General features: G+C 30.2%; 5 protein-coding genes across 6 annotated transcripts; 3 read left to right on the top strand and 2 right to left on the bottom strand.

Annotated features, from left to right (window-relative positions):
• Window positions 1–255: 255 nt before the first annotated feature.
• LOC123654066 lies at window positions 256–2,152 on the top strand. The gene is made up of 4 exons (XM_045590027.1): window positions 256–524; window positions 606–704; window positions 914–1,050; window positions 1,247–2,152. Exons 1-4 carry the CDS (start codon window positions 470–472, stop codon window positions 1,766–1,768), a joined length of 813 nt encoding a protein of 270 aa, XP_045445983.1. The 5' UTR covers window positions 256–469; the 3' UTR covers window positions 1,769–2,152.
• Window positions 1,807–3,239, bottom strand: LOC123653642 (protein ALP1-like). Its single transcript, XM_045589636.1, has 2 exons — window positions 2,899–3,239; window positions 1,807–2,745 (listed from the first exon to the last, which is right to left on the bottom strand). Exons 1-2 carry the CDS (start codon window positions 3,182–3,184, stop codon window positions 1,943–1,945), a joined length of 1,089 nt encoding a protein of 362 aa, XP_045445592.1. The 5' UTR covers window positions 3,185–3,239; the 3' UTR covers window positions 1,807–1,942.
• Window positions 3,240–6,998: 3,759 nt separating this feature from the next.
• Window positions 6,999–9,855, top strand: LOC123654065. 2 transcript variants are annotated; one of them, XM_045590026.1, is made up of 4 exons: window positions 6,999–7,070; window positions 8,688–8,774; window positions 8,849–8,985; window positions 9,077–9,855. In XM_045590026.1, exons 2-4 carry the CDS (start codon window positions 8,711–8,713, stop codon window positions 9,626–9,628), a joined length of 753 nt encoding a protein of 250 aa, XP_045445982.1. In that variant the 5' UTR covers window positions 6,999–7,070; window positions 8,688–8,710; the 3' UTR covers window positions 9,629–9,855. The 2 variants fall into 2 exon arrangements, with proteins under 2 accessions (XP_045445982.1, XP_045445981.1); XM_045590025.1 differs by lacking the exon at window positions 6,999–7,070 and adding an exon at window positions 7,996–8,108.
• Window positions 9,856–12,128: 2,273 nt separating this feature from the next.
• LOC123653640 (transcription factor E2F5-like) lies at window positions 12,129–16,448 on the top strand. The gene is made up of 7 exons (XM_045589634.1): window positions 12,129–12,365; window positions 12,464–12,573; window positions 12,647–12,748; window positions 12,979–13,150; window positions 14,495–14,566; window positions 15,167–15,242; window positions 16,154–16,448. The coding sequence occupies exons 1-7, from the start codon at window positions 12,255–12,257 to the stop codon at window positions 16,252–16,254; spliced, it is 744 nt and encodes a 247-aa protein (XP_045445590.1). The 5' UTR covers window positions 12,129–12,254; the 3' UTR covers window positions 16,255–16,448.
• LOC123653641 (WD repeat-containing protein 46) lies at window positions 16,438–20,577 on the bottom strand. Its single transcript, XM_045589635.1, has 11 exons — window positions 20,453–20,577; window positions 20,262–20,369; window positions 19,959–20,191; window positions 19,347–19,598; window positions 18,676–18,826; window positions 18,285–18,520; window positions 17,801–17,965; window positions 17,492–17,631; window positions 17,139–17,329; window positions 16,808–16,906; window positions 16,438–16,580 (listed from the first exon to the last, which is right to left on the bottom strand). The coding sequence occupies exons 1-11, from the start codon at window positions 20,468–20,470 to the stop codon at window positions 16,458–16,460; spliced, it is 1,716 nt and encodes a 571-aa protein (XP_045445591.1). The 5' UTR covers window positions 20,471–20,577; the 3' UTR covers window positions 16,438–16,457.
• Between the last annotated feature and the right edge of the window lie 992 nt (window positions 20,578–21,569).

Below are 21,569 nucleotides of genomic sequence, written 5' to 3'. Positions count from 1 at the left end.
CACCGATTCGGAATGTAGATTCGCTTTGTCGAATACTGTATTACATTGTTACACAGCGTTACTTTTTGTTTTATTGGACAGTAACTTCTTGTAGTGACTTTCTGTAGCGTTATTTAATGTAATATTTAAATTTTAAAAGGAAAACTAATTTAATCGTAACATACCTAATCATAATTGTATAATTCTGATAAAATCGAACACTTTAACTATTGAGAGTTGAACTACAACACTAGTTTTCTGTCAAATTTTGGCGTTGTCAAATGCAGATAATCTTTTATTTTGTTTTTCTACATTTTCCTAGCTAATAACAAAATTAATATATAACTTAAACTTTAAATATTATAATGAAGAAACTCTTATGGACTTGAAATAAATTGTGATTACTGTGATATTATAAATATACATAAAAACCTCGTTGTTAGAGACATACTAGGCATTATTATCTTTAAATGTATAAAATCGCAATAAAATGAATGAAAATATAGACGACAATGTAGCCGTTTTGGCTATTTTAGATAATCAATGTAAGTAAACAGTTTTAAAATCGAAATTTCTTAACAATTCAAATAGTTTATATGTTTTATTATAATATGTACATTTTTTAGCCTCTCCATATAAACAAAACATCAATCTGAACAACTACAATCTCAACGCTCATCAAGTTAGTCAAGAAGAAATAGAAACAAATGAAACCAGCAAACAAAGTATGTTTAGCTGTAACTATAATATTGTATTGTTATAGGTATAAAACATTTATTATTGACTATTGTACCTCAAACATTTTTCAATTACATTAATGTAATATTTTAGGTCAATTAAGAAGTTAAGAACGTAGAAATACAATTAGAAAATTGAAGTCAATTTATATAAATATAGGACAGTTAATTACAAATAATTGATTCATTTATTTCAGATTTTAATTGGACAAAGAATGCGACACTGATGCTTTTAAATCTATATGAAACTAAGTTAAATATGTTAGATAATCCTAAAAAGAAATCTAAGATGTGGTCATCAATGGCAGAAGAATTAAAATCATTCCACGTAGAGGTATCAATACAAAGTTAAATGATAGGAAATGAATGAAAATTTTACTTTTATACTTAAGTTTTTTAATCTTAATTTTCTGTAAAAATGCATTTTTTTTCTGTTGCTAACCTTGTTTCTTAACTGTTTTTTTTTTTTAATGATGTAAATTTAAGTCCTTTTAAGTAATGCTAATTTAAAATTATAAACTACATTTTAGGTAACACCCGATCAAGTGAGGTGGAAAATTAATGCCCTCACAAAGAAATACAAGGACTGTATTGACAATGGCCAAGGTTCAATTGCATTTAAATATTTTAATGAAATGCATCAAATCCTTGGAAGATACAGTGAAGACAGTGGGACATATAGGCTAGCATCAGGTGTGGTGCAAGGAGAAGAAAATGAGAAGGATCATAGTGTTATAAATAGAAAGGTAGCTTTCAAAAATAACACATCTTTTAGAAAACTTCGAGCTGAACGTAGAGCGAAAGTAGAGTTAGATAAACAATGGATTGAGTATATAAGAAAACAAGAAGAACAAAAGTTAATGAGGGATGAAAGGTATGAAAGAAGTTTACGATTAAAAGAAGAAGAACTTCAATTAAAAAAGAAAGAACTAGAAATTAAACAGTCAATAGCATTAAGAAAATTAAAATTGAAAGAGAAAAAACAAGAAGAATTTTTAAAGATTGAAAGAGAAAAATGTGCATTGTTAAAAAAGTTATTGGCTGACCAGTGATTATTAAAATAATAAGACATAAATAAATGAACATTTTGTATGATTAAATATTTGAATATATTGTATAATTATTATATAAATATAAACATACATATTTCCTAGGCCAACTATAGATTTGATTAGTAGTAAATCAAATATTTAAGTTAATTTTCACATAAATTTCCTTGTGAGCTATTATATATCTTCTAGGTGATCATTTTCATTAAGACAATAATTATGTAATATGCAGGCAGCTACAGTTGTATCTGTGATAAAAGCAATATTTCTATACCCTGTAAACAGTTTCACTCTTTTGAATCTGTTTTTTAAAGAATTGAAAGCCTTATCGCTTAATTTTCGGGTAACAGCATGTAGTGCATTAAAATCTCTTTGTTCTTTAGTCAATCTTTTGTTTTCTCTAAATGGAGGGACAAGCCACGGCAAGGATGGGTATCCAGAATGTCCAACCAAAAACGTATCATTGGGAAAAAGAGCATTTTTGTTTTGTATAGCTGTATGATATATCGGCGATTTCTTTAAAACTCTGGCAGAATTCGATGAACCTGGTTCTCCACAGTAAATATTTGTAAATCTCAAATTGGCATCTACTGTAGCTTGCAAGATAATAGAAAAATATCCCTTTGGGTTACAATAATCCCTTGCATTTTTTGGTTTTTCAATTTTTATATGACTACAGTCTATAACTCCAAGGATATTGCATATTCCAGTTTCAGCTTGAAAATTATCACAAATAAATTTAACATCACTGTAGTCTTGTGGCCATTTTATAGCTTCATTCAATTTACTAAGAACCCACGCTACTACTCTTCTTATCACACGAAAAGTTGATGATATTGAAATATCAAATCTTGATGCTATGGGTGTAAGTGGCTCTGCACTAGCAATAAAAGATAAGAATATATAAAAACAAAGTTTAGGTTCCAATGGTTTCATGCCAAATTTGTGTGATGCAATAAATCCTGATTTTTCTAAATCATCTGCAATAATCATAAACTTAATCTATTTTCAATGAACCATTTCAATACATATTTATACGAAAAAAAAAAAATAACCATAACCTATCTAACTTAAAAATGACGGCCCTTAATCTAAAAACTAGCAAAAAAATTTATAAACAAATATCAAGTTACCAATAAGCCGATAAGCTGTTTTTCTTGATATTCTTAAACGATTTTTGAATTCTGTATCTGACCAAGAATCAACAATATGTAGGTAGTCATCAACACGCTTTCGTCTTAATCGTATTAAATATTGCATAAGGGGAAAAAATAATCTATCATCTTCATCATCGTCTTCCGAAAATTCAGATTCCATGATTTCCTTGCCGCACACATCGCTCCAACTACTAGAATCACTATCATCACTACTTTCAGGTAAAGTTTCCGCTAAGAACAGTATTAGATTTTTATCAGTCATTTCCTAAAAACTCGTAACTTCGACTTAACAAATTAGTAATATTTATGAACTTTTTAAAAATACAATTCGTCAATAATATTTATATTTTTATTATTAAATTTGACGTTTCTTATAGTGATGAACTTGTACGTAAAATTAGAAACCTTACTCGATGTGTGCAGTGTGACTTATTGACTTTTCAAGGAATTATTTTTATTTTACTTATAAACTTGTAATCAAAGACATTTTATGACTTGGTACAGGAATAATATTGATTATTTAAGTTAGTAACAAACATATATAATATGCTGTGTGGTTACGGTAGTTAGAATATAGCCACCCTCTCTCTTCCTATGGGTGTCGTAAGAGGCGACTAAGGGATAACACAGTTCCACTACCACCTTGGAACTTAGTCGACCGATAGCGAGATAACTATCCAACTGCTGCCTTTGAAATACACTGGCTAGCTTTGGGCGTTATTTAACGTAATCGGTTTCAGTAACTAGTTACGAAGCTAATAACCATGTACGTAGTTTCGCCGATACGAATGTAACGATTATTTTACGTACGCAGTTTTATCAAAAACTTGACACAACGACCGGTGCATAAGCGTTTTGCCTAATAACGTAACACAATACTGCTTACGCGTAGGATAAAAAGAGATGGCTATAAGTAGTATAGGTGCATCTTTGTTTTCGAATATGCTCATGCGATTTTGTACGCAATTACAATGAGCTTAAGCTTATTTTAATATGTACAGTTTTTTAAAGTAATTTTAATTTCGGTTGTGTTTCTTTTTAAATATTTTCGAATTTACTATTTAGTATTAAGATTAATGTTATTGTCTCGCGTTGAAGTATATACTAAAAAGTGTGGGTTTTTTGTTTATTTTTAATTATAATGTATCTCGAAGAATAATTAAAAGCTGTACATAAAATCAAATGAACTTCTAAATACGCCTGCATCGATTATTATCTCTATACAAAAATCAAAAAATTAATTTAAATAACATGTTTTGCAGCCAGTCGTAAGCCTGGACAAAGTATGACGGGAAGTTAATTTTATTATACTATCCATCATTATTAACATACGTAATGGCATTCGTATTTATAACATATAACTACTTCATAACCATAATACAAACAAAAGTAATATAACGTAGTAACTGATGCTGTATACAGAAATAGCTAGTTACGAAAAATAAACAGTTTCGAAACTAGTTACGCGTATCCACGAAACTACGTATAACCGATTACACATAAAAGACGTTACGACCCACGACTAACACTGGCCGAAGACGGGAAGCAGCGTCTTCGGTGCGACAAAGCACCAACATCCTAAAAAGCTAGCCCTGCGTTCACCAACCCGCTAGCCCAGCGTGATGACTATGGGCAAAACATATGAGTTCACGCCATTTTTGGCTCGAACTTATGGACTGTATTAGGCTGAAGTGTATGTGTGTGTGTGTGTGTGTGTGTGTATAATAGGTGTTATATTATTGTACTTTGGTTGGTTTAATACTTTTAAATGACAATATTTAATAACCGAGTAACCGAAAACCAAGGATATAGACTTGGGTAACTCATGAGTGAATGATACAAATGAAACATATCTTTTCTAGTGAGCTAGTCACTCATTAGCTCACTTGCGTTTCAAATATATCTCCAGCTCACTAGGCTTATGATTTATTTTCGAGAAACTGACGTACTGAGCGAGAGTAAACGAGACTGAGCTAGTGATCAAGTCGATCGGACGACGGCGCTTATCATGCGAAAGAAAGATAGTTAGCTGTGGCTCTGTATCTTTTCGATTCATATTTCATAAGGTAAGAGACTCAATCATCTTGCTTTGAACAAGCGAAAAAGTATTTTTGTTGACAACATTAGATTGCATTATAAAATTATTTCACTGAGCTTTAGAGCTGAAGATCTAAATGAGTGATATATATCCTAAGATCAAAATGATTTACATATATCTTTTCTTTTCAGTGACATAAACTTCGCAAGGCTACAAGGAACTTATACCCAACCTCGTATGTGCACAGGCCACCGATTGGCGGTCCGAACGAAATAGATTCGCGAGAGCCTTCTGTCTCTTTCATTAGGGTGACCAACAATATGATGTAGGTAGATACTAATATAAGAACAATTTATTTGATTTCATACATTAATTATTCTTTAAGGAAAGGATGGATTAAAGTGAAATACATTATGGAGAATTTATAAATATTTATTTAGTAGATATTTACAGTCAAGTTCACACATTACTAAATAAAAATGGTTTTATGCAATTTTTGTCTTAAAGTCGATTTGTAACCTATAATTTGACGCACTTAGGCGCTGAGAAAGCAGCTAATTTAGTCTTCCTTTTGAAAAAATTAAATTCAAAAAAATTACAAAACCATTTAAAAACGGATGACTTATTTGCTTAGTTTTTTAATTATTATATTAATTTAAAAAAATTAATTTAATTTATTTTGATTTAAATTATAATTTGATCTTAATTTGGTTTTAATTTTAATTTGATTTTGATTTTAATTTAATTTTGTATTTGTATTTTGTTTCTTGTTTTAGATATTTTATTTCTAATTATATACTTTTTTGTTCTAATATTTGCGCTCTGCTTATTATATGTGTTAGTTATTAGCGGAAACTTGATTGGTTTATGCACTATTTTGTTGCTGTTCTTTTTTACTTTGTGTTATATTGTACTGTTTGTTTCTCAAATAAAAATAAATAAATAAAACTATAAATTTCGTTGAATATGAGCACCCTACTTCAATAATTGAAATCTACTTATATATATATATATATATATATATATATATATATATATATATTCTACTAATAATTTTACTTTTCTAATTACATTTCAATACAGTGTCAAAGTTATTGATAAAAAATGTTCTCATTCTAATTATAATAATATCAATATCTCAGAACGACATTTAATGTTTTTTTAATAAGACATGACAAATATTTTTTTTTCTACAAACTATACTCCTGGTTACACTTTAGAAAGGGACACAGGGCTCTCGAAGCTCTATTTATTTCGGACTCTCTGACGAAGTAATTGTTTGTAATAAATCTTAGCATCGTGTTCATAAGGTTTATTATTATATTGAAGTCAAACTGAAAATACACATTCCATGTTGGATATAACTTCCTGGCCGAAAGCCTTTTAAGTTCAACTATATTTAATGTTTGGGGATGCGGGGAACGAGGTGTTGAGTCCCTCGTCCGTCATTGCAAAGGGAGGATCCTCGGAGACGGGTGTTATGTCTGGCGGGCTAACGCCCCGACGATTGTTGTCGGTAGAAGGTGTTGTCTTGTGTATATACTCAATCGCTTTGAAAACTTTGATAGCGCGATGTAGGATACGTCAGTTTTCTCTAGTTGGTTTGCCGCGCGATAGATGTCGCCACAAATGTATAGACGTCATAAAACAAGATTGGATTTAGATTTGGACATTTGACAAATACCCTGGAACGTAAATTGGTACGAAACTGTAAGAAACAATAAAAGAATTATAAATAACATGAAATATTTTTTAAACATACGTATATTTTTTTGTAGGTTAAATAATATGATAGAATATATTGGGAGTATTCTTTTCAATTTTAATTATCACGAAACGTCTCAAAAACAGTTACTTTCTAAGTCTTTTTTTTTTAAACACTAGTGCTGTAACAATACAATATTAAAGTTTAAGTTAAATTTCTGATCAAAATTTTAATCAAATGCACTTTACATTACATAATCAAAACGATCAAATCAAAAACTCATACAAAATTAAATCGACTTATTGTGAGTATCGAATACCGAGTCGTATGGTTACTTCACTATTTACGTCCCGATGGCAAAGACAAATGTCAAAACGGATCTATTGCTATAACAGCTGTAAATAAGTAGGTACATGTTTGTTTTCGGGTTAGGTCAACGCGCTTTTGGTCTTTTTGGCTATTTTTTTATATTGCTTCCAGTATAAATAATAGATTGTTTTGGGTTTTGTGGTTAAACTAATATATATAATTATATTGTAGGTGAGTAAGTGTTTATGTAGGTTTAATTGTACCTAGTTTAGCATATACGTGTATACACACATATATTTTAAATGGATTAAATGGATGGTTGGTGCTAACAACTCTACGCTACTACTACTTTACTACTACGGTACTAATAACTCTGTTGTAACGATGTGTAAATTCATTGCTACTGTACCGACTCGCAACATAACTCGAATGGGTTTGTGAACGGAATTTGGGTTGAAATTTAGAATCATTTGGCACGAATTTAAGGGTGAAAAAGAGTTGAGGGGGCATGGGGAGTCCCCCTCAACCGCATATATACTACTCGCCACTCATACTACTCGCAATACAAGGTAATGCGCCATCCTTGAAAAAAAGAGAAATCTCAAAGACCTAGCCTTAAAATTAGGTTTTTTATCGACATAATTTCGTTCCGTGACGTTTCCGTCGCTTCTGAAGCTTTGGCTGCACAGGGCTTTCGCTTAGTCCCTGCGCACATCCGGTTTCCAAAGATCACTCTTAGAGGTAGGACAAAATACTATGTGGCGTCGGAGTAAGCTGATTCCGTTCTCTGACCATTTTGAGGCATAAGTTAATGTCCGTTAGATTCCTTCCAAATAAAAAAAATAACTATTGCATTTGTTGCAACCGCGTGTCTACATTTGTTTCTTAACGCAAAAGGTAGCACTGTCTTCGTACCAGAACCGATTTAGGCTAAGGGTACAAGCTCACCAATATACTTATAGTAGCAACCAAAGAGGTTATAACCACTACGTTTTAGTAGCAGCCTATAAGAAAACCTTGTCCAAATGGTCCTCAGTATTGTTACTACTTGTAGCTATATGTTGGTTCCTGGTTCATGTTTTGGGGCCCCTAGTTTCTCCTGTTTGAGATATTACAGAAGTGATGAATATGCAGGTAATGGCATACTTATTCGAAACTCAATCCCCTTCTCCCAAATGCCCCTATCCTTCCTAAGCCAACATATCACATTAAGACTAGCCCATTGGCGCTGTTTATAGTAACCCTGCTTTCCGCTCCTGCATATTCTAGAGTATATCCTAATCAGAATCATAAATCTGCTATAGACTTTTTTGTAGCCTCCCCTTCCCTCGCTTGGAATGTCCTCCCATCCACTTTTGGCAGTGATCACACATCCTCATTATTTTTTCAACGCATCAACAACTTTCTCCACCTATTAATTGTAATCCTTAGACTTAAATTTAAATTGAAGTTTGTGGTTTGTGTGTGATTTCTCCCCTTATGCCTGTTGATAGCATGATTGACACCCACCCTGACTCTCAAGATGATAGATATATATTAATTTGTTATGACTTTTTTTTAATGCTATTTTAAACTCTGCTAGTATCTATTTAGCTGAAAGCATCACTCAAAATTATTAATTGAACTTACTGAAAATTGTTAAAAGTAATTAGTTTTTAATAGTTGAGTTACACATAAAATATTTAATCATTTGTTTGTAATTTATTTTCACAGTAGAACAAGTGTCTGAAGATTTAATGTCTATTACATCAATGAATTGCAATGATTCTCAAGAGAAATGTGATAGTGCAGGGAAAGCGAGTATGTATGCAATAAATTTATTTGATACCTTTTATATACTTCTAATATTTTTACAATAATTTTTGCTTTGTAAGGTGCGGTATGGACATATAATGCAACTGCAATTCTTCTAAAATTATATGAAAATAAATTGGAAATGTTGGAAACTCCAAAAAAGAAAACTAGAATTTGGAATGCTATATCAGAAAGTTTAAAAGATTATAACATTGAGGTACTAAATCTTAAACACTTCATGAAAATTATGTTTTTATAATACCCAACATTCGCCTTTCTTAATAAAACACTAATTAATATTGTTCTAGATGTCATCAGATCAAGTACGGTGGAAAATATATGCATTAACAAAGAGATACAAGCAATGTCTGGATACAGGTCTACATATGAAATTTAAATATTTCAAAGAAATGGACAATATTTACGCACAATATAATGTGGACTGTGATACATTTAACATTGGTGAATTTATGCATAAGAGAAAAGATTTTAAGCAACCATATTGTAAAGACACATTAAAATCAAGGACGGAAAGCAAAGCAATGATTGAATTAAGAAAGATAAGATTAGCAAGTAGGCTTGAATCTGAAAGGACACAAAGTAAAATAAACTTAGAAAAGCAATGGCTAGAATATTTAGAAAGACAAGAGCAAAATAAATTGATGCAAGATGAGTTATTTGAAAGGAATTTGAAATTAAAGGAAGAAAATTTGGAACTACGTAGGCAGGAAATTGAAATGAAAGAATCTATAGAGTTAAGAAAGTTAGAAATAAAGGAAAAGAAAGATGAAGAATTTTTAATGATTGAGAAAGAAAAATGTGAAATGCTTAAGCAAATATTTGCAAGTAGAGTTTTATAATAATAACAAAATTCACACACAGACACCTACAACTTAATCTGTGTTGCTTTATTATATGAATTAAGTATTTTATGTGAAGAAGAAAATTTTAAAAATTAAGTTTTTTATGGAAATAAATACATATGTTATTAAAAATATTTAAGTACATCACACTTGTCAGAGCCTAATATGCAAAACCAATGTGTATGACAAACCTGTGAATAAAGTTACAACTGCATTGCCGTTTATATAGTAGAAATTTGAAGCTTTATGCACCGTTTTTTCCCTACTTTTTTTTATAACTCGATTTTTACACCAAAAGCATCGCCAGCGCATTGGCGACTTTGAGCTCGGGTCATTTTACTATTAATTTACTTACCAACAAGAACAAATGAGTCTGTTTTACCTATTTAACGGATGATAGTATCCGATAGTAAAAAGTTTTCATCGAATTTTACTAAGTATGTTTATAAGATGGCTATTCTATTCACATATAGTAATCTAAATATTGTAGTTTTTTTAATTGAGGAGAAACAGGCCGCTTCTTCCACCTACCCCACCCCAGCCTGGAAAATAATGATACTTGTAATAAAAAAAATACTAATTGATAGATTTTGAATAGCTCAATTCAACTACGTTGTCCTTTTAAATTGCTCACCTCAAATTATATAATTAAAAATCAAATTTAAAAAAAAAAATTCAAATATTTTCAAACTCCTATATCTTTTGATGTCATAGATATTTGATGTATACAATATTTTAAATTGCTCAAAGTGTTAAAAAACTGCTCAAGTTGCATTTATAATTGCTCAAGTATAGTTTCGAACAGATCTACTTTCCTTAATTTTTAAATAAATATAGTTTGAACAAATAAAATAATGACTTTGTAAAAAAAAAAATACTAATAAATAGATTTTCAATAGCTCAATTCAACTACGTTGTCCGTGTACGTATATCATAAGCCAGGTGAGCGCTGCGGATGCGCATAGACAATCATGGGAAGCAAAAAAATTGCGGATATTCGTAATAAAAAAGATACTAATCGTTAGATTTTTAATAGCTCAATTCAAATACGTTGTCGTTTTAAATTGCTCACCTTAAACTATTTAATTAAAAATCAATAAAGTCGTTGAAAAATATTCTTTTAGCAATATTTTCAAACTCCTATATCTTTTGATATATAATATTTGATATTTTTTGATATATAATATTTGATATATAATTATATGATATAAACGTTAAATTTGTTCAAACTATTTTTATTTATTTAAAAATTAAGGAAAGTTTAGCTGTTCCAAACTGTACTTGAGCAATTATAAATGCAACTTGAGCAGTTTTTTAATACGTTGAGCAATTTAAAATATTGTATACATCAAAAGATATAGGAGTTTGAAAATATTGATAAAAGAATATTTTTCAAAGACTTTTTTGATTTTTAATTAAATAATTTGAAGTGAGCAATTTAAAAGGCCAACGTAGTTGAATTGAGCTATTCAAAATCTATCAATTAGTATTTTTTTTTTATTACAAATATCATTATTTTATTTGTTCAAACTATTTATATTTATTTAAAAATTAAGAGAAGTGGCTCTGTTCCAAACTATACTTGAGCAATTATAAATGCAACTTGAGCAATTTTTTAACACTTTGAGCAATTTAAAATATTGTATACATCAAAAGATATAGGAGTTTGAAAATATTTAAATTTTTTTTTTAAATTTTATTTTTAATTATATAATTTGAGGTGAGCAATTTAAAAGGACAACGTAGTTGAATTGAGCTATTCAAAATCTATCAATTAGTATTTTTTTTTATTACAAGTATCATTATTTTCCAGGCTGGGGTGGGGTAGGTGCTTCTTTCGCTGTCAAAGTCTATTGCATAGATTATACACTTATATACTGGGTTTATTGTATTTATAAATTGTATCAAATTGTATCGTCATCCGTCAAATACCGTTATCCACAACTGGTGAAACAGGCCCGAGGTGAACGTTTTCTAAGCGGATTTTTTTTTGTATTTTATTGGAAGCATTTCAAGTATTCTAAGGGGTGGTTTCATCAGTTATGGATAAAGTTTGTCCTGCAAATACCTAAGCTACGAAGTCTTTGAAAGTGGGAGTTAGAACAGGCCATTAAATAGTATACTAATACAATAATTAAAAATTATGATATACGCTTAAGTTAAGAACCTTTTAACTATAAAATAAAATATTAAAATTCAATATATACATGATTTTTAATTTTATAATGTCACAAAAATAATAAGTAAAAGTAAAACTATTAAATTACTAGCTGCCCGGACAGACTTCGTGCTGTCAAAAGGTAATAGCAAAAATAGTTTACTCTGTCTACGGTAAAAATAATATTTTTTTTTCTATTAAAACCTTCCGTGGGCTTTAATGGACATACAGAAAATAAATTAGCCGAATTGGTCGAGCCATTCTCGAGTTCTGCGCTTAGCAGCATTCATTTTTATTTTTTTATATAGATTAATAATCTGTCGATAGCTTGGTAAGTATTTTTACTCTGTGATTGATAAAGCAGTGCGTACCAACTTTATATCCCGCCGCAACGCAAAATTATATGGAAATAGAATATAAAAATATCACTAAAAATATAAATGGTAGAATCATCAAAACACAAATATGGCAGAGCTATATGGATATAAAAGATACGAAAAGTCATTAGGATTATTGACAACGAGGTTTGTGTCGTTATTGCAAAAAGCGAATAATGGAGTTTTAGATTTAAAAATCGTGAGTACCTACTATTATTTTGTTACATTGATTGATGTCAGTTTGCGCTCGAAAAAAAAATTTGAAATTTATGAAATATGAGTTTTTTTTTTCGTTAGGCGACGGATTTATTGGCAGTTAGACAAAAGCGAAGGATATACGACATAACAAATGTATTAGAGGGCATAGGCTTAATAGAGAAAAGAAGTAAAAACAGTATACAATGGAAGTAAGTAAATTTGTTTATTTACATTTTATTTCTTGTTTTTCTATCCATTTGCCATATCTACGATTATTTTCAGAGGTGCCGGTCCAGATGGTAATGCTACTGAGGTTGGCAAAAAAGTGAATTTGCTAAGAAAACAAATAAATTTACTGGAACAGCGTGAAGAACTCTTAGATAAGTATGTTATTTTTTATAACTGTATATTGTGAAATTCTTCAAGTATTGTAATCAAATTGTTATAAGTAGTTTTAAAGCGAAATTACAAAAGTAACATAGAATTTTGTACTGACTATAAGCCTTGTTCGAACATGTATTTATTTCTAAACACTCAGTAAATATCTTAACAAAAGAAAAGATATATTTTTCTTAAAGGTCTTACAAAAAACATGCCTTTTTTTCTTGTTTTAGACAAATGCATTGGATAGAACAAAGTATTAAAAATGTTTTAGACGATCCAGATAACGATGCAATGACCTTTGTGTCAGAAGATGATATAAAAAAATGTTTTAAAGATGATCAAATACTTGTTTTGGAAGCACCATTAGGTGCTGATTTATCGGTTGGAAGAACTCCTAGTAAGGTAAATAGTTTGACGTTTGTCATTGGGATGTAAATAGTGAAGTAACCATACGACACTGTATATGATACGATAAATTGATTCCATTTTCAGTTTTCTAATGTTTACACCAATTTCTTTCATTATAATGAAACAACGTTTTCAGATTTTATGACATGAAGACATGGTTTTCTCGTGACCATGGTTGCTATCAAGTATCTGAAACGTTGGGCATGTTAAAAAAACCTAATAAACCACGATAAAATCCAAAAAAGTTGTTTCCTTAATTTTATTAGGTACAATAACATTCACTCAATCAAAAAACTACTTTTTGAATAATCTTTGATAAAACGTATTTTTCTGACTACTTTTTCGTCTACCTATGTTGAATCAAAAAACTACTTTTTGAATAATCTTTGATAAAACGTATTTTGCTGATCACTTTTTCGTCTACCTATGTTGTGTTACTTGTTGATGTAATTGAAGTCGGTATTTTTCAGTTGCGAACATACACAATTATTTTCAGTAGAGATCACTACACAATTTTTAATTACTATTAAAATCGAATATTGCTGGTGAAATTCAGTAATTAATTAGTTACATTAGTATTTAAAAAACCCTTTTTTGAGAAGTTTCGTGATAATTAGAAATTGCATGCTACTATAAAGTAAGCATGAAAAGAATACTCCTAATATATTGTGAACTATTATTAAACTGTTATTAATAATTCTTTTATTGTTTCTTACAGTTTTGTACCAAGTTACGTTCTTAAGGTATTTGTCAAATGTCAAAATCTGCCTACTCAATGTGCATTCTTATGTATATGTATGTACCTAGATTTTTAAATCCTTCATTTCAATACTAGCTGTGTCCGCGACTTCGTCCGCGTGGAATTTAACAGAATAGTTAATGTCCAGTTTGCAGATTTATAAAATAAAAAATCTGAAATAAAGGTAGCTTAAGTTACTCCTTATGACATCAGCTATCTGCCCGTAAAAGTCCTGTCAAAATTTGTCCAGCCCTTTCAGAGATTAGCCGGAACAAACAGACAAACAGACAGACAAAAATTATAAAAAAATGTTATTTTGGTATATGTACCATGTATATATTCATATGAATTTGGTAAAAAGCACTTATTTTAATATTATAAACGGACACTCCAATTTTATTTATTTGTATGATGATTGATATAATTGAACATAAAGAGATTTTTACTTAGTTAAGTTTAAGTCTTCATAAACATGGTTTTTAATAATAAAAGCAAAACTGCATATCAATAATTGTTCGAATTATTTGCCATTGTGACATAATAACGAAAGACAGTACTGAGTTTCTTGTAAATAATAAAAGAATAGTTTTATGTTGCAGGAGATTTTCCTGCATGTAAAATCAAGTGAGCCTATTGGCGTTATACTATTATGTGATAAGGAAAAAGAAAAGGTAAGAGTATTAATATTGATTTTATTTATCCTTGTCCTAAATCTAGATACTTTTGAATTACAGCCCAATGTACTAAAATTAGCTTAAGAGTGGTTGCAGCCCAAAGAGTAATTTAATTTCTCTTCTGCAGTCGCATTTTGAACATGATTCTCAATTTTAATATGACAAGTCAACATTCCTAAAATTAAAGACGTGTTTAAGATTTATAATCTTTTGAAAGAAGTTATAAATTGTTGGGTTTCTTTAAATGAAAATAAAAAAATAGGTCAAAGTCACTGGACTGTCTGTTACTGAATTTAATAGTTTTAGCAACTGTATTGAGCTGTAAATTAAAAATGTTTTTGGCCTTAATTAAGTCTGGGTGTCACAAGTTACCTTTTTTTTTATAAATTGACTAACTAAACACTATAGTAGAAAATACCTATGTTTCTATTATTTTATTAATGTTATTTACATAATTTATATAATATGTATGTATAGTATATAGCAATTAAATTTGTTATGTATTTTTAGTTAGTACATAAAAAAGTTAATACATTTTAAATATTTTTTTATTTATATGTAAAAGACATTTATTATTAAAATAAATATGATTTACAGGTGCCAAACGAAGATACTATGGATGCTGAAGTTCAAAAATATACAGAGCAAGGGGAAGATATATCACAAGATTGCAGTAAGTTTATTTTGTTTATTTAAACAGAATTTTACAGTGGGTATAAACTATATATTTTATACCAGAACTACATTAATTGTTTATGATTAAACTGAATATTGTAAAAACAACACTTGTACTCTAAATTTCTAAGCAATAAGCACATAATAATTGTGTTTGCTCGCAAACGAAAAAAAAACCGACTTCAATTACATCAACCAGTAATACAACGTCGACGAAAAAATAGTCAAGCAACTACGCGTTATTAAAGATTACTCAAAAAGTAGTTATCAGATCTCAATAAAATTTATATGTGACTACATGATAAACATCAGCTTTCGATTAAATTAAAAATTATCGAAATCGGTATACCCAGTAAAAAGTTATTACGGATTTTCGAGAGTTTCCCTCGATTCCTCTGGGATCCCATCATCAGATCCTAGTTTCCTTATCACGGTACCAAACTAGGGATGTCCCCTTTCCAACAAAAAAAGAATTATCAAAATCGGTACATCCAGTAGAAAGTTATGCGGTATAATACAACGTAGGTCGACGAAAAAAGCGTCAAGTAAAAACACATTATTAGATATAACTCGAAAAGTAGTTGTTAGATTTCAAATAAATTTAAATGGGACCAATTGGCACACACCACCTATCGATTAAAACAAAATTTGTCGAAATCGGTCCACACGGGCAAAAGTTCTGATGTAACATACATAAAAAAAAAAAAAAAAAAAAAATACAGTCGAATTGAGAACCTCCTCCTTTTTTGGAAGTCGGTTAAAAAGTATTAAAAATCAATATTTTCTTTGTTCAAATAGCCTTTAAAAGTGTTTTTGAATCATTGTTTTATATTATTCATAATGTTATTCATTACGTATTTCGTAATTTAATTAAAAAAAAAAATGTATAAATAATCATTTTTGTTTCAGATTATCTCTTAAGATTAAGCCCACCAGTAACAATACAAGACTTCTCTTTTTCTTTACACGGTACAGAAGGATTATGTGATTTATTTGATATTCCTTGTTAGATGTTTTAAAATTGTTTTTAATTTGACATTTTTATTATTCGAGAATTTAAAGACATTTTTACAGTTTTTTTGTAATCATGTATTAAATGAAGTTTAACTTTGATTTTATTAAGATGTATATATAAATTATGTAAATAACAATCAGATTATATACTGTGTCGAAATAAATGACGAAATAAAAAGTTTTTTTCTAACAAACATTTTTATTTCTCAGTTTTCGGTTGAGAAACAAATCTATCAAGAACTCCAAATGATTGTTTTGGTTTACTTTCCTTTTGAGGCTCGTTTAGTGACTTCTTGGCTTCAATTATTTGGTTGACGTATGCCTGTAAAGAATTTATATGAAATAATTACCCGTATTTTTTTACGAAAACAATCCATAAAGTTAATTTGTAATGAACAAAAATGTGTTTAAACAATATTAATTTGCTTCTTAAAAAATAACCTATATTTAAATTTTTACTATTTTATTAGTATTTAAACAACTTTTTGAGGTAAACTTAAAACTATTTAATGAGTATAGATGAGAAAATAAGAGTAATTTCAATACTACCTTTCTTGCGACTTCCTTTATGATTTTCTTTCTTGCAATATTAGTTTTACCCTTCTTCTTTTGTCTTGGTGTGAAGTCAACCTTCTTAGGTTTCAAATACTGTAAAAAAAAGATTTAAACATTATAATTGAAGTTTTAGCAAACATGCTTAATACATAGTAGACTAGTGCATTGTGCGGTTTCACCTGTATAATTAGGAAGGAAAATAAAATAGGACAAGAGCTTAGTAGTTTTTGTGTGAAAGAGTAACAAACATCTGTTCATCCATCCAACCATTACGAACATTTGCATTTACAATATTAGTAAGACAAGTAGTATGTGATATACATACCAAAAGATTCTTTTTTGCTTCCATTTTCTCTTTAGCAGATGGAACGTCAATTTCCATAACTTCATGTGGATTGAGAGTAATGAGTTCTGCAGGAATCTTTTCAAGTAGAGCTTTAACCTCTGCCTCTTTTCTTTGTTTTTTAGTTTGGAATGGATTGCTTTCCAGAGCATCGAAGTTTGGTTCACCGCTGCCTGTAATAAATATTACCATTAAAATTTTCTTTCTCTTTTATATTAAAATAATAATAAAAAAACAAACGACTATTAATATGTGCACACAAATAAAAGGCGTAAGATTTAAAGGTTTGTTTAAGTTATAAGGTTTTAGTAGTTTTAGTAAAAGAAGAAAATTACCTGGCACAATTATACTTGTGAAACCATTACTAGTTCCAATTCCTAAAATATCTTCATATGGACAGAATTTGAAGTTTTTCATAGATTTTCCCATATTATGCCTGAGATAAGGTCTTTCTACAGTTTGTGAACAGCAGTTACTGAAAAAAAAAATGTAATAATTAAAAACACTTATGTTTGAGTCTAATAAAATGTAAAAAAGGCAATATATATAATTTTTTTTGATTAACTACATTATTTTAGTACATAAAAAGAAAATTGTTTAAAAGCATAACGACAATGAACTGACACGAAAATGTTTATACATACTTGTACACTTCAACAATGCTTCCCAGACCAACAGCTAACATGTCTTTTTGTGAAAATTCAAGATCAACAGGTGCTGTGCGTAATTTGTAATGCTGCAATGGTCCATCAAGGTTCCGAATATCCCATATTTTCAAACTTCTATCTACTCCGGATGTAGCCATGTACCTTAAAATTAAAACAAAATATTAGTAATTTTCATGAGTTTTACATATAATATAATAATTCTTGAACTGAGAATTTTTATTATTGTATAAACAAAAGTTAAGTAGCTGTCAGTAGAGTTCAGTTTATATTCAGATTTTTAAGCTTAGGATAATAACACTGAATGGTAAGCATTTATAGTCGATTAAATATTATGAATCTAGCTGCTAATGACTCTTTTTCTTATATGGACTTAAAATATATGATGCAAAAGACTGTCTATAAAATCTCGAACTGCTTAATTCTTACATTTTACTTAACATTATTGTAAGAATTTACATACATGCCCCTATTGTCTACAGAAATAGCTGTTAATGGTGTTTTATGACATAATATTTTTGCTAATGGCTTTTTTACACTTGGAGACCATAATGATACCACTCCTTTTGAGTTTCCTAAACAAATCGTTGCATTGTAAGGATTTTGCGTCATAACTGGTGTCCTTCCCATATGATTGTTGTAATGACCAACAATTTCTCCTATTGAAATATCAAGCCATGTCATAAATCCAAATTCATTCTGAAAAATAAAAATTGTTACAGTTATTAATAAATAACGTAACCCACACACAAAGATATAATAGAAAGGTAATATCAGAAAGCTTTAGATTAGGAAAAACTACCTTACTTAAATAAGAAATATTCTATAAAAAGTAATTACATTAAATTACTTACGACAGCGGCAAGTAGAAAATGGTAAGGTAAAAATTCCATTCTTAATATTTTGTCCATTCTTTTAATGCAGTGAATCTCTGTTCCTGTATTATCATAAATATACAACCATTCCTTTTGGGCAGCTGCTACCATTGTCTCAATGTGTAACCAACTATAAGCATAAAGAAATAATTAATAAAACTATAACTAATAACCTATTGTTGTACAGGCAATGTTTTATATTTTAGGTAAATTAAATAAAAATGGAATACACAAAATTACAGCTAAAATTTAATCCAACACACACAACATAGTTATTATATAATTATATATATTACATGTATTGTTTCTGGTTCTACAATAAAGTATATTTGTATTGTATCATTGGAGATGAATCCATCATGCTGCTTCAAGATATTGGCAATTAATCTTGATAACAACCTCGACCAACACATATGCTTTCCGAGGCACATTGGGAGGCCAACCAGGACATTTACCTCCATCAGAAACAAATATATAATACAAAGACAAATATCTGCCTCAAGCGTGAATAGCTTCCAGAAATGCTGGTTCATTCAACTACATGCACAACTATACTAGAATGTTTGTTAGTCCATCTCCAGTAAAAATAATGAAATAAAAAGAAATATTTGGTTCAGTTATGAATAATAACTAGGATAAGAAAAGCTTACCTTATATCATGTATAGATTCCATAACATTGATTTCAAAGTGTAGTTTTTTAGTAATCCAGTCAAAAGCAGCTAAGTGACCCTTGTTGCTTCCCAAAAGAAGATGTCTGCCATTCCGTGAGTACTTAGCTTGATATGGACCAAAGTCTAGGTTTAACTCAAAGGCTTTTGTGGCTGCGGTGATATCTACATTATCCACTATAACCTTTTGAGTTATCCCTGTAGTTCTATTGTCTTCATCAACCTCTAGAAAACTGATGGAAAATTATTGTTAAAGTTTACTTTACTCATTTTTTTAATTTAATGACTTTTTTCAATATATATATATATATTACCTGACCTCGCAAACGTTGTTTTGCCATATTGTTATTAGCCCCCTTAATCCCCCCCCTTATAACTTATGGGTATGAAAAATAGATGTTGGCCGATTCTCAGACCTACCCGAAATGCACTCAAAATTTCATAAAAATCGGTCCAGCCATTTAGGAGGGCTATTTTAACTAACATTGTGACATGAAAATTTTATATATAAGATATATAAATTAAAGTTAAGTCTCTCATATCTCATATTCTAAATACCACAAATTGATTTAATTATAGCTGTGAAAACTTACCCTTGATCTTCTGTTAAAAGAATATCAGCTCTTGCAGCTTGCTTTTGAGCATATTTGTGTTTGTTTTCTTTCTTTTTCAATTTTAATGCATACAGAGGATGTTTTACACCTTTGCCTTCGAAACCTTCGCCCCTTGAATGATGCTCTAACTTTTCAGGATTAATTGGAGCCTTTCCAGGGAATTTTTTATCTTTTTCTGCAGTCTGTTTCTTGTTTTGAGTATTGCTTTTTTTCTAAAAAGAATTGTATAGAATATTACATTGCAGTTACATAAAAAAATGGTAAAATAAAGTTTAATATTACCTTAAACTTGTTGGCTCTCAATAACCTCGCAGTGGGTTTAATTTTATACACTTTAACTTCTTCATTTGTTTCATTGGGCTTATCTTCTTTAGTTTCAAAATAACGAACCTAAAAATGATGAATTGATAACAATAGTTTACATATGAATTACATATGAAAAGAGTTAAATGAGATGTTATATGAATACATACAAATTTATTTTCCTTCATTTTATTATAATACACGTTTCACACGCTTGCATAGCCCCCAAACAATGCCACATGATAAAAATGACAGTAAAGTAGTAAACTCACAGACTACTATGATATAAATAGGAGTCAGTGTTGCCGTTAGGACAATTTAGTTTGTGGCTACATCAAAGAAAACAGTTGCCAGTTTTGTAAATAAATCACTTTCGAAATTCCGCTAGAAGTGGCTAAAGTGTGAGTTTTCCAATTACAGAGCATAATGTGACTCAGTGGAGCACAATGCTAAATTGTGCTGATGCTTAATTGGAACTTGAATTCGTTTTGAAATACACCTAAAAAAACTACGACGGCTTTATTTTACTTTGAATTACTAACTATAATATACTAGCTGAGCCCCGCGGTTTTACACGCTTTAATTTAAAAAAAATGCGTATGCGTAAACAATAACAACATTGCGCTCCGTTTGACATTTTGACATGAGTAGTATGGTATGGTATGGTATGGTTAACACGGGCTGGTTTCCGCAACTCGACGACTTTGCGCCTATTTTGCGTGTGTGAGAGTGATTCGATTCACTCTTGCCACCCAAGCTCCTCCAGAAACTTTAGAAGCTTTTTTGGCTTCTTGAAGATCTCCGGAAGTGTCTCCAGGGTGCCAAGATGTTGTGCCCGGTAAGCCGCTACACCTGGACAGTAAAGAAGTACATGCGTAGCCGTTTCTTCTGTTCCCATGCAAGCCCTGCACAGGGGACTGTCGGTAATGCCCATATTAAATAGGTGTTTGTTATACGGACCGTGTCCAGTCAGTGCCGCAGTTATTAGTCTCAGTTGGCGTCTGTCCAGATTTATTAGAATTCTTGCCAATTTGGCATCAATTTCTGGCAGCGCCAACTTGGCTTGCCTACAGTCCTCAATTTCGGACCATAGTGTGATATGTTTGCGTTTTATGCGTTGTCGAATTTGGCCTTTGAGCCAGCAAGAAGGTAACGGTATAATCGGTTCGGCCCCTATAGCCGTCATACTTGACCCCCTTCTTGCTAGCTCATCTGCCTTGTCGTTACCGCGTGTGTTGTTGTGACCTTTGATCCATTGTAGTGTGATGTCATTATTTTCACCTACCT

This window comes from Melitaea cinxia, chromosome 5, assembly GCF_905220565.1.
Source record: "Melitaea cinxia chromosome 5, ilMelCinx1.1, whole genome shotgun sequence".
NCBI classification, from domain to species: Eukaryota; Metazoa; Arthropoda; class Insecta; order Lepidoptera; family Nymphalidae; genus Melitaea; species Melitaea cinxia.
This window is presented reverse-complemented; position numbering and strand designations above follow the sequence as displayed.

Coding starts and splice junctions, on each gene's coding strand:
- LOC123654066 (XM_045590027.1), top strand. CDS start 470: ATGAATGAAAATATAGACGACAATGTAGCCGTTTTGGCTATTTTAGAT. Junction 525..605: donor GGCTATTTTAGATAATCAAT/GTAAGTAAACAG, acceptor TACATTTTTTAG/CCTCTCCATATAAACAAAAC. Junction 705..913: donor AAATGAAACCAGCAAACAAA/GTATGTTTAGCT, acceptor CATTTATTTCAG/ATTTTAATTGGACAAAGAAT.
- LOC123653642 (XM_045589636.1), bottom strand. CDS start 3,184: ATGACTGATAAAAATCTAATACTGTTCTTAGCGGAAACTTTACCTGAA. Junction 2,746..2,898: donor AACAGCTTATCGGCTTATTG/GTAACTTGATAT, acceptor TGATTATTGCAG/ATGATTTAGAAAAATCAGGA.
- LOC123654065 (XM_045590025.1), top strand. CDS start 8,000: ATGGTCCTCAGTATTGTTACTACTTGTAGCTATATGTTGGTTCCTGGT. Junction 8,109..8,687: donor CAGAAGTGATGAATATGCAG/GTAATGGCATAC, acceptor TTATTTTCACAG/TAGAACAAGTGTCTGAAGAT. Junction 8,775..8,848: donor TGATAGTGCAGGGAAAGCGA/GTATGTATGCAA, acceptor TTGCTTTGTAAG/GTGCGGTATGGACATATAAT.
- LOC123653640 (XM_045589634.1), top strand. CDS start 12,255: ATGGCAGAGCTATATGGATATAAAAGATACGAAAAGTCATTAGGATTA. Junction 12,749..12,978: donor CGTGAAGAACTCTTAGATAA/GTATGTTATTTT, acceptor TTCTTGTTTTAG/ACAAATGCATTGGATAGAAC. Junction 13,151..14,494: donor TTGGAAGAACTCCTAGTAAG/GTAAATAGTTTG, acceptor TTTATGTTGCAG/GAGATTTTCCTGCATGTAAA.
- LOC123653641 (XM_045589635.1), bottom strand. Junction 20,192..20,261: donor TGAGAGCCAACAAGTTTAAG/GTAATATTAAAC, acceptor AATTCTTTTTAG/AAAAAAAGCAATACTCAAAA. Junction 19,599..19,958: donor CTTTTAACAGAAGATCAAGG/GTAAGTTTTCAC, acceptor ATTTTCCATCAG/TTTTCTAGAGGTTGATGAAG.